Here is a 12,851-nt window from a genome sequence, read left to right as displayed (position 1 = left end):
GGCCTGAACTAGCTCCGGCTGTCACATGACCAGAGCTCGTGCAGGCCCCGCCCACCTCTTCCTTCCTGTACCTGGCTGGATCCACCGCGCTGCTGTACACCGGACGGAGAAAGTGACTCGGGTCTCTATCAAGGCAGGTAAGTATATGGGACCCTGCGGAGAAATCCGCAACAATAATTGACATGCTGCAGATTTTTCCGCACGAAAATCCGCACGATTTCCGCTGCGGAAAAATTTGCAGCGTGGGCACAGCATTTCCCAAATGCCATAGAAATGGCTGGGGAGTAGCTGTGCTGCAGATTTCTGGAAAAGCCGCGGCTTTTCCGCGAGAAATCCGCGGCAAAATCTGCGCATTTTCCGCAGCGTGGGCACATAGCCTAAAAGGAACCTATCAGCTGAATTAGGCTGCCCAAGCTACAAGCTGCATGTATCAAAGCTTTACTGCCTGATTACAGCCAGGTAGGTTTTTCTTTGAAACAATCCTGTTTTTCAGAGAAGATATAGTTAGAAGATCTGGGGACTATAGCCAGAGATGAGACTTGTCCTGCACCTCCCCTGATGGGTGATTGATAGGTCTGTCCCATAACAAGAGAGCTGGGAAAAGTCATTTGAGGGTGGCTCCGCACTATTAATGTCTTTGGTGGGCTATGGGCCCCAACCGCATCTTTTGACAACATTTTCTTGATAATGTTGCAGCATTTGAGAAAAAAAGCATACCTGACCAGACTCTGATCCATGCTGCCTCAGGTTTGCTTTACATTTTGGCTACATATTATTTTGCTATGCAATTTCAGATAATAAAAAAATAGAACCTTACAGACTTAATATCAATGCGATCCGCCTTGGACTACATAAGAATGAAATCCTTGTCATTGCCAATAAGAACAGAGACTTGCATATTTGTAACTTTAATAATTGAAAACTGAAAATGTTATTTTATGCTTTCAGAAAAGTGAAACTCATTTTCTTCAACCAAAGAGAAGCTGACATCTTATGGAGAGAGCAAATGGAAGCATTGTGTTTATCTGATGACAGGTAAATGGGTTTTTTTATACCATCCTATAATTTACTCCACCAAAAATAAATGACCACCCCAAATAAACAATATCCAAAAACGAAAAGACTGCTTTTTCAAATTGGAAAAATCAAACAAAATTAATGTCCCCATAAGAGAAATGTATATAATAAGGGCAACCAATTAATGAAAAAATACATCAACTTTATTGAAAAATAATACGAAGATAACATTGTGGTAAGGTGAGATCAGACTAAAAGATACACATGAGAGAATAAGATGAAGAAATATATCCCATATGTGAAGTGGCAAAGAACTCCCAATAACTCACATTAAAAATCTTACTGTAATGAGCGCGTAACTAAACCTAGTACAGATACCTGGCAAAGGTTAGAAAGCACAAGACTAATAATAAACTCAATAGGCATGCACAGCAGCTATAAGAACACATGGCCAGTTAATTATGTATAGATGGCAAGTGCCAAAATGAAGTCTTCACAAAAGGCTGCATATAATAATGCACACCTTTTAAGATGCCAAAGGAACAATTAAATACAAATTTCAGAAAATACATCTGAGCCTGACCTCAGGTAATAGGAACATATGCCCTGATTATTTAAATATAAGTGTACATAACAGGTGCTAAAATCACACCAGAACCTGGACAAAGGCTTTATACGAGTATAATGAAACACACATATGTGCCTAAATTAACCCTAATCCTAACTGCTGTATATTCTATACCTTGAGACATGATGCCATTAAGATACAAAAGAATGAGCAGAAGGGGTCGCATAGGTACTTCATTGCGCGTTTCACCAACACTGGGCTTTTTCAGGAGCATGAGAAACATAGAAAAGGGAGTGCTTTTATATTAAAATATCAAAATTTTATTTAAGTAATCAGAATAACACTAATGCATATTGTAAGTCAAAAACACATACAAAAAAAAACAGATAAAAAATCAAGGATATGGCAGGGTGAGATGTGGAACTGCACTGAAAAGTTATGTATGCACCAAAAAATAGATTAATATCAGGAAAAAGTGTATGTATATATCTAATATATAAAGCTGAATGTATGTATGTGTGTGTGTATGTCCGGGATTGTCATCTGCACCGTCGCAGCTACAGCCACAAAATTGTGCACACTCACACTTCTGGACCCCGAGAGCGTCATAGGCTATGTTTTGAGGGGAAATTTTAACCCCGCGCTTTACAGTTATTCACCAAAAAACCTGCCTCCATTAAAGTTAATGCAGCTGGGAGCCACAGTGCAGCCAAAACTTCAGAAGAATGCGCAGCCACGCCCTTATGTGGAATGTTGGCGTGTCACAATGCAGCCAGGGAAACAGACAGACACAGACAGGGAAAGAGGCAGACACAGACAGGCTAAGAAACAGACATAGACAGGGTAAGAGACAGACACAAAGAGACAGACAAAGAGACAGACTGACAGGGAAAGAGACAGACAAGGAAAGAGAGGGAAAGTGACAGAGATAGATAGACAGACAGGGAAAGAGATTGATAGACAGACAGGGAAATAGACAGAGACAGTCAGAGACAGACAGGGAAAGAGACAGACAGACAAAGAGAGAGAGAGAGACAGAGAGATATATACAGAGGGGGAGACAGACAGATAATGGGAGAGAAACAGAGAGACAGTTACTATCCTGGGCAGCGCCGGGTGCTATGTTGTGAGGCGAAATTTTAACCCCGCGCATTCCAATTTACCAATCAATTTTGCCCCTATCTACATAATGGGGAAAAAGTGAAACGAAAAGTGTTGGGGGCAAATTGACAGCTGCCAGATGTGAACAAGGGGGACTTAAAGAATGAGAGTGATGGCGCCAAAGAGTATATACCGTACAGTTGCTAAGGTGGGGCCCCGACATGGGATACTCACCACACTCGGGGATATGAACACACACACAAAATGCGCCACACACTACCACGTACTTGAACACATATACCACCCTCAGCACACATCTCACCACACATACATCAACCTCGCCACATAATCGCCCTAAAACACACACAAGTCTGGTATTATCCTTCAAAAATAAAAATCTGATTAATAAGCAGCCAAACTACAAGAACAACAACTGTACCACATAGGAAATACGGCAGCTGTCAGTCACATGACCTGTCTATTATGTGTGAGCTAATATATACTGTCAAGGGGGAGGGCTTTCTGTTGCCTGGAGATTTATCAGGCTGTCAGTAGCAAGCAATCACAGCTTAGCTTCAATTTTGCTACAGTTAATTAATCTGATCTCTGATTGGTTAATATAGGCAACAATTTAATAATTACATTTCTATCTATTTGTTTTGTGGTTTTTGTGTGCAGAATACATTTTTGTTAATACATTCTATTTTGTTAACAGCAGTTATTAACCCGGGCGAAGCCGGGTAGTACAGCTAATATATATATATATATATGTATATATGTATATGTATATATATATATATATATATATATGTGCGTATATATATATATATATATGTGTATATATATATATATATGTGTGTTACACCTCGTGGCTCTCCTGTTGCAAGGAATGAGGTGGTCCCCCATTCCTTGTCTGCCGTGAGCCCTCCTGCTCAGCATCACAGAGGGTCTGGGAGGTTGCGCAGTGTGCAAAGGATGGATGCTCAGGGAAGCAGCAAGACTTCCCTTATCTCTGCACATTGTGAAACCGAGGATCCCGCCTTTATGACCCAGAGGCAGGAAGATGAGTATGTGCCCCACGTGACGTCTTCTGATTCGCTCACTGATATCACACAGCCCGATAACGAGGCTGGTGGTGTGCTGAATCCTGACTGGCCGGGCCAAGACGTCACGAATCCTGATTGGGTCACGTCCATCTCGCGCCCGCCCTTAGGTGGAGCTACACCTCCTTAAAAGCTCCCCCTGCCATCATGGCGGCGTGCGACCGTCCTTCTATGTTTGGTGTGCTGCCACGCCACTGCTCAGGCATTATTGTCTTTTGTGGGCTTGGCCCTTGTTGCTTAGGCAGCACCTGGTTTGCAGGCCGTGTTCCTGCCTTGCTGCTCCGGCAGTATCTCCTTCAACAGGCCGTGTTCCTGCCTTGCTGCTCCGGCAGTATCTCCTTCAACAGGCCGTGTTCCTGCCTTGCTGCTCCGGCAGTATCTCCTTCAACAGGCCGTGTTCCTGTCCCAGGTGAGCTCCTCGAGTCTCCACCGGACTCACCTGGTTATTGAAAGCACACGTGCGTGGGCACCTCTGTGCTACCCTCGTGCCATATCCTGTGACTCCCGCTGGCACACGTGCGTAGGCACCTCTGTGCGTCCCCGTGCAACAGGTACACCGATCGAGAAGCCCCGAGCCATACAACCCTCACGGGTTAGGGCGGACCGGTGTACATAGATCGTCTGTGACATTCCAGACGATCACTAGTAGCAACCCGCTCACTCTTTCCTGACCATAGCAGCGGTCCCTTACACCGCACAGTGGACCTTGACCGGCGGAAGCTGTCCATTTCCCATCTTGGCACACTTCTCCGGGTCCCTCTCGTAACATATATGTATATGTGTATATATGTGTTTTTATATATATATATATATATATATATATATATATATATATGTGTGTATGTATATATATATATATGTATATATATAAGTGAAAATATATATATATATATATATATATATATATATGTGTGTGTGTATATATATACGTATATATATATGTATATATATATATATATATATATATATATATATATATATATATATATGTATATATATAAGTATATATATATATATGTGTATATATATATATAATGTGTATATATATATGTGTATATATATATATATATATATATATGTGTGTATAAAGTGATGGACAGAGGAATCCTATTCCCAGGTGCTGTGAGGCACTACCGAGAAATTAATATAACCAAGTTGTACAGAGATTACAAAAAAAGATAAACAAAAATTTAGAGGTTAACACATACTTATTAAAGTGCCGTGTGCAGCTTTACAGAGGTGGGATTCCAAAAGAAGACCCTTGATGACAGTTTTGCATGGAACTCTATTGCCTAATTATGGTTAAAGGAGTTGTCCGACATTAGCTTAACAAAAATTTTTGAGTTTATCTGTGCTGTATTGTCATATAAATCACACCTACATTGTTATTTTTTGTTTTCTAACTTTTGTTCCTCTTGAATTATCCCTTTATTCTCGGCAGCTCTTGTTTACATTCAGATCCAGCAAACATGATAACTTCCTGTGCAAAACCTCCCAGTCAGAGCTGTCACCACCCACCCCAGTGTCCAGCCTCGCCCTATGCCCGCCCCCTGCCCGCCCCCTGCACACACATTCCCTGTCAGTATTCTTCCCCAGCACCTGACCTGGTATCACTACAGCATTGCAAATAACAGCCCCACATCGGGCTCTGCACCGCACACGCACACATATGGCTCTGCACGGCACACGCACACATATGGCTCTGTACCGCACACATATGGCTCTGTACCGCACACGCACACTTATGGCTCTGCACCGCACACGCACACATATGGCTCTGTACTGCACACGCACACATATGGCTCTGCACCGCACACATATGGCTCTGTACCGCACACACACATATGGCTCTGCCCGCCCACACACACATATGGCTCTGCACCGCACACGCACACATATGGCTCTGCACACGCACACATATGGCTCTGCACCGTACACGCACACACATGGCTCTGTACCGCACACATATGGCTCTGCACCATACACGCACACATATGGCTATGTACCGCACATATATGGCTCTGCACCGCACACGCACACATATGGATCTGCACCGCACACATATGGCTCTGCACCGCACACGCACACATATGGCTCTGAACCGCACACGCACACATATGGCTCTGCACCGCACGCATATGGCTCTGCACCGCACACGCACACATATGGCTCTGCACCGCACATGCACACATATGGCTCTGCACCGCACACTCACACATATGGCTCTGCACCGCACACATATGGCTCTGTACTGCACACGCACACTTATGGCTCTGTACCGCACACGCACACATATGGCTCTGTACCGCACACGCACACATATGGCTCTGCACCGCACACGCACACATATGGCTCTGTACCGCACACGCACTCATATGGCTCTGCACCGCACACATATGGCTCTGCACCGCACACATATGGCTCTGCACCGCACACATATGGCTCTGTACCGCACACGCACACTTATGGCTCTGTACCGCACACGCACACATATGGCTCTGTACCGCACACATATGGCTCTGCACCGCACACGCACACATATGGCTCTGCACACGCACACATATGGCTCTGCACACGCACGCATATGGCTCTGTACCGCACACATATGGCTCTGCACCGCACACGCACACATATGGCTCTGCACCGCACACGCATGGCTCTGCACCGCACACGCACACGCATGGCTCTGCACCGCACACATATGGCTCTGTACCGCACACATATGGCTCTGTACCGCACACGCACACATATGGCTCTGTACCGCACACATATGGCTCTGCACCGCACACACACACATATGGCTCTGCACACACACACATATGGCTCTGCACCGCACACGCACACATATGGCTCTGCACATGCACACTTATGGCTCTGTACCGCACACGCACACTTATGGCTCTGTACCGCACACGCACACATATGGCTCTGCACCGCAAACGCACACATATGTCTCTGCACACGCACACATATGGCTCTGCACCGTACACGCACACACATGGCTCTGCACACGCACACATGGCTCTGCACCGCACACATATGGCTCTGCACCGCACACGCACACATATGGCTCTGCACCGCACACATATGGCTCTGTACCGCACACGCACACATATGGCTCTGTACCGCACACATATGGCTCTGCACCACACATGCACACATATGGCTCTGCACCGCACACGCACACATATGGCTCTGTATCGCACACGCACACATATGGCTCTGCACCGCACACGCACACATATGGCTCTGCACCGCACACGCACACATATGGTTCTGCACCGCACACACACACATATGGCTCTGTACCGCACACGCACACATATGGCTCTGCACCGCACACGCACACATATGGCTCTGCACACGCACACATATGGCTCTGCACCGTACACGCACACACATGGCTCTGCACATGCACACATATGACTCTGCACCGCACACATATGGCTCTGTACCGCACACATATGGCTCTGTACCGCACACGCACACATATGGCTCTGTACCGCACACATATGGCTCTGCACCGCACACGCACACATATGGCTCTGCACACACACACATATGGCTCTGCACCGCACACGCACACATATGGCTCTGCACACGCACACTTATGGCTCTGTACCGCACACGCACACTTATGGCTCTGTACCGCACACGCACACATATGGCTCTGCACCGCACACGCACACATATGTCTCTGCACACGCACACATATGGCTCTGCACCATACACGCACACACATGGTTCTGCACACGCACACATGGCTCTGGACCGCACACATATGGCTCTGCACCGCACACGCACACATATGGCTCTGCACCGCACACATATGGCTCTGTACCGCACACGCACACATATGGCTCTGTACCGCACACATATGGCTCTGCACCGCACATGCACACATATGGCTCTGCACCGCACACGCACACATATGGCTCTGTACCGCACACGCACACATATGGCTCTGCACCGCACACGCACACATATGGTTCTGCACCGCACACGCACACATATGGCTCTGTACCGCACACGCACACATATGGCTCTGCACCGCACACGCACACATATGGCTCTGCACACGCACACATATGGCTCTGCACCGTACACGCACACACATGGCTCTGCACATGCACACATATGACTCTGCACCGCACACGCACACATATGGCTCTGCACACGCACACATATGGCTCTGCAACCCCCCACATCCCCATTGGGAACACATGTGGAGTACCTACTCACCTGTCCTCGGTCCCCGCCGCTCCTGCACGTTCGTCCGCTGTCTGTGCTCTAGACATATCAGCACAGTAGTGACGTCACCGCTGTGCTGAAGAGAGCACAGACAGCGGGAGGGGCAGTGATGAGAAGCAGCGCTGCGCTGCTTCTCATCAGCACTTTCAAATTTACCGGCATCGGTGATCTGTGATGCCGGTACATTTGAATGTGTGATCCTGAGCAGGGGGCCCGGTGCTAGAGCTGACACCACGGCAGCTGCCGCCAGGCCCCGCCCCCAGGTCACGGACCCCACAGCAGTGCAGGGGGAGGTTACTGGAGAGTGCGGGGGAATGTGTGGGAGGGTGCAGGGAAGGGGGCGGGGCTCATCACACTGTACCCGCCCAGCAGGGAGGCGACAAGCTGTTCCACATTTGCATGTCAACATGGCCCTGCCCATGTTGACATGAAATGACCGGAAGCAGCAAAATCGCGGCAGGAGCGGTCACATGACCGCTCTGAGCCGGGGGAGAGGGGCTGACAGCAGGGCAGGTAAGTGGTCTCTATCTACTTACCTGCCCCAATGTAGCCCAATAGGGAAATAAAAAAAAAAATGTCAAAGAAGCCGGATAACCCCTTTAAGCAATAGAGACTTCCCCATGATTAAGCAATAGAGCTCCATGCAAAATGGTCATCGGGTGTCTTCTTTTGAAATCCCACCTCTGTGAAGCTGCACATGGCACTTTAATAAGTATATTTTAACCTCTAAATTTTTGTTTATCCTTTTTTTGGAATCTATGCACCACTTGGCTATATTAATTTACTGGTAGTGCCTCACAGCACCTGGGATCAGGATTCCCCTATCCATCACATATACATATCTATATCTCATATTTATATATATATATATTATGTATGTATGTATATATACATATATATATATATATGTATGTATGTATATATACGTATATATATATATACAAAGCCATGCACAACCTGTCTCCTCCCTACATCTGTGACCTAGTCTCCCGGTACCTACCTGCACGCAACCTTAGATCCTCACAAGATCTCCTTCTCTGCTCCTCTCTTATCTCCTCTTCCCACAATCGTGTACAAGATTTCTCCCGTGCATCCCCCATACTCTGGAACGCTCTACCTCAGCACATCAGACTCTCCACGACCGTGGAAAGCTTCAAGAGGAACCTCAAGACCCACCTCTTCCAACAAGCCTACAACCTACAATAGCCTTCAGCCCAGTAGACCACTGCGCAACCAGCTCTGTCCTCACCTATTGTACCATCACCCATTCCCTGTAGACTGTGAGCCCTCGCGGGCAGGGTCCTCTCTCCTCCTATACCAGTCTGTCTTGTACTGTTAATGATTGTTGTACGTATACCCTCTTTCACTTGTAAAGCGCCATGGAATAAATGGCGCTATAATAATAAATAATAATAATAATAATAATAATATATGTGTATGTATGTATGTATGTATGTGTGTGTATATATATATATATATATATATATATATATATATATATATATATATACACACTTTATTCTGCTATTAATCTATTTTTTGGCGCATACATAACCTGTCAGTACAGTTCCACATCTCTCCCTGCCATATCCTTAATTTTTTGTCTCTTTGTTTTTTTCTGTATGTGTTTTTGACTTACAATATGCATTAATGTCATTCTGATTATTTAAATAACATTTTGATATTTTAATATAAAGCACTCCCTTTTTTCTATTTCTCATAATTAATTTTGGAGTGTTATCATGGGGTGGCCATCTTTAAGGTAACATTTGTTACCTGATGGCTATTTATTCCAGCTATGTGCCCTAAGGATTTTTGGTTTCTTCAGGCAGGAGTATGGCTAAGTTAAAATGTGGACATTAATTATAAGAAGACTGGCAGCCAATCGTCATGCACCGACGATTGATGGCCAATGCCCATGATGATGCGACAGGTGCACACTGAAAATGATGCTCAGGACAACAGACATCATCACTCACATCACCTAGGCAGCGAGCAACAAATCGTGTCACCAGAGGTGGTCAGACAGCGCATGTGAGGAGTGCATCTGTATTGTAATGGACCAAAAGGAACGGATGTCATGTTGTACACAACCTAGGCAATGAGCAAACATCACGTCAGCCTTCCCCAAAGGTTTCATGTCGGCACGTGCCATGTATATTTGTATTTAATTACCTGACCATGTGTTCCTCTTAGTTACTGTGTTTGGTTCAAAAACCGAACCTCAGGTTTGCTCATCTCTACAGGTAACCATAATAATATGTTTAATACACCTGAAATGAATGCAGAAGCATAGTTAAAATGTGAATGTGCCCCTGGGAAGCCCAAGGGGCATTTAACACTCACATTGACTCTGAGGCCAAATAAGTTTTTTATGTTCTATCTCTCTAGTACTCACTGCTATCTAAAAATACATGCAAAAAAAAGCAAGCAGAGTTTTTTACTGACTTCATTGAAGTCAAAGGGTGTAAAAAAGTGCTGCAGAAATGCTGGAAGAATTGACATGCTGCAGATTATTTCCTGCGCTAAATCTGTAAGTCACAGATAAGCAACAAGTGCATGACACTTACGGATTTTCATTAACTTTGCTGGCATCAAGATTTCCTTCAGGTTTTGTGACAAATCTGCACCCAAAAACTCATAAAAAAACACAATAAAAATGCAACATGAGCACACAGCCTAAACCGGCAAAAGAGAGAGGCAGTCATGTGGGATCAGAGTGGCACTGGTGGTAAAAAAAAAAGTGCAGGTCAGTAAGTATTTTCATACCTTTATTCATAATTACATACATAATTCTAACAGTTTGGTGACTAATAATTTGGATGAGACGTCCTCTTTAAAGCACCTCTCCAGCGGTTATTTTTATTTACCGTTGGAGTGGTATTTTAAATCTAAGTCCCCTCTCCCATCTTATATTCACCTGCCGCCATCGTTATCTTTTTCCAGTGTCGCTCCCATCAGTCTCAGGCACTTTGTGACCTGCCAGCAGCTCCAGTGTTCCATAGATCGCGCAGAAGGTCACAAATCAATACAAATCTATGGGAGCCATGCTCTGGCCTCACTCTGGCTCTCTTAGAGTTGCATTGCACTCTTATGACATAACTTCTGACTTACAGCCAGTCAGAAGTTACGAGCACAAGATGGCGTTGTGGGACTGGAGCGGCGCCGAAAAAGAATGAAAATGTCAAAGGGTGAGTATAACACAGAGAGCAGGGGACTTGGGTTTAACACACCACTCCAGCACTGAAAAAAATCATGCTTGAGTGGTGCTTTAACTATTTCATTGCAACTGTATTACAGTGTGTTACACTAACAGAAAGCCTATTAGACCCTGCTGCTGGTAGGCCCTAATAGGATCCATAACTGGGAGACCCAGTAGCCATTGATAAGCCATAGCATCCATAATCACTGCTTAATTATGTCATGGGGACAGGACGATGGCTTCAGATGGAGCCCATTTCTCATCTAACAATGATTCTAGTAAGCACTGCCCCAATTTCAAGGCTCGAAAAACAACAAAATGTAATGAGTATTTATTGAATGTAAATAACAGCAACTGTTGGAACATTTTCACTTATGAGCATATGACCTCACCCTGTTATCCAATTCTAGTCACATAAAATACACTAACTAGCATCATCAGTGTAGACCCAATGAGTGAAGTACGTCTTTGAGATGCTTTAATTTTTGGATAGTTCACATTGTGCTCTTTGAATGGATTCCTGCTATATTATGCTTTTCTATTTTTATATGGTATAAGGGTTCCTTTTCTACAGTAGTTATTAGCCACCATGCACAAAATAAGGTGTGGGAAACACAATCCAGTGCATTTTCATTATAGTCTTCAATGTAGAAAAATGTCCAGGTCATGTGTAAGTGGACTGGTCTGGTGATGTGGTGGGGAACAGAGATAAATGAAATGATTTTTGTCTTTACAATTATGGAAGCCAATATATTCTGATCTGACATTTAAATGGTATAACTGAGGGGAAAAAATCCCATTAAACCTCATAGATTAGACCTGCTGTACTGTGTAATTTACATGATATGCACTATGTGACCAGACTGTGCCTCGTCAGGCTTTAGCATTCTTCCTTCATGTGGTATTATTTCTCTTTATCATTTAATCTTTTTGAGTCCTATAGAATTTATTTCTTTAAGTATCTCATTATAGAGATGACTACTTCTGGGCATCAATGCCATGGCTATTTTATATACTCAGTAATATGTGGCCATATTTGCTAAAGATTGCTGCAAAGCAAATGTTCTTTTATACTTTTCCTTTTCTTTGTTCTATAATTTGTACTGTGTGATCTGGAGCTCTTTTATGAATATGCATTACGGCTGTTTCTAGAGACATCAATTTTATTATTTTTTTTCTGCATTATACACATTTTTTTGAATATTTAAATGACTTACCAGCAAAGCAGATTTTTCACAAAACCGTTTAATACAGTTATTAGTGATGTACTGAAATTCACATTTTTAGTTTTCTAATGTTGTACTCTTGATGATGCCGATTGGATGCTCGCTGTATGAAGTGTGTATAATAAGCTGTGGACCTCAGAGTTACTCTTTAATTCGTTATGGAGTTTATATCTATTGATCAATAGAGTGCTGCCTTCATCCTGCTTTTGCTTTATCCCCCTCAATGCCATGTAATTATTATAGGGCAAAGCTGGACCACAACGATTTATAATTGACACCACAACACTGCAATGACTGGTTCTGGTTCTCGTATCACTACAACTGTTACCGATAGATAAAGCAACAGTGCTGTAATAGTTAAAAATCCAAGCTGTCCTGCTTCG

General features: G+C 44.3%; 1 protein-coding gene across 4 annotated transcripts in view; it reads left to right on the top strand.

Moving 5' to 3' along the window:
* The window catches only part of CYB5R4 (cytochrome b5 reductase 4), a 484,942-nt gene that overhangs the window by 417,497 nt on the left and 54,594 nt on the right, over positions 1-12,851 (top strand). For all 4 annotated transcript variants that reach the window (XM_075340162.1, XM_075340159.1, XM_075340161.1 and 1 more), the window contains one exon: positions 949-1,035. In XM_075340162.1, coding sequence (XP_075196277.1) covers positions 949-1,035 — 87 coding nt within the window. The remainder of the gene's footprint in view (positions 1-948; positions 1,036-12,851) is intronic.

This window comes from Anomaloglossus baeobatrachus, chromosome 3, assembly GCF_048569485.1.
Source record: "Anomaloglossus baeobatrachus isolate aAnoBae1 chromosome 3, aAnoBae1.hap1, whole genome shotgun sequence".
Lineage (NCBI taxonomy): Eukaryota > Metazoa > Chordata > Amphibia > Anura > Aromobatidae > Anomaloglossus > Anomaloglossus baeobatrachus.
Note: the sequence above shows the minus strand (reverse complement) of the source record. Positions and strands in the feature narration are given on the sequence as shown.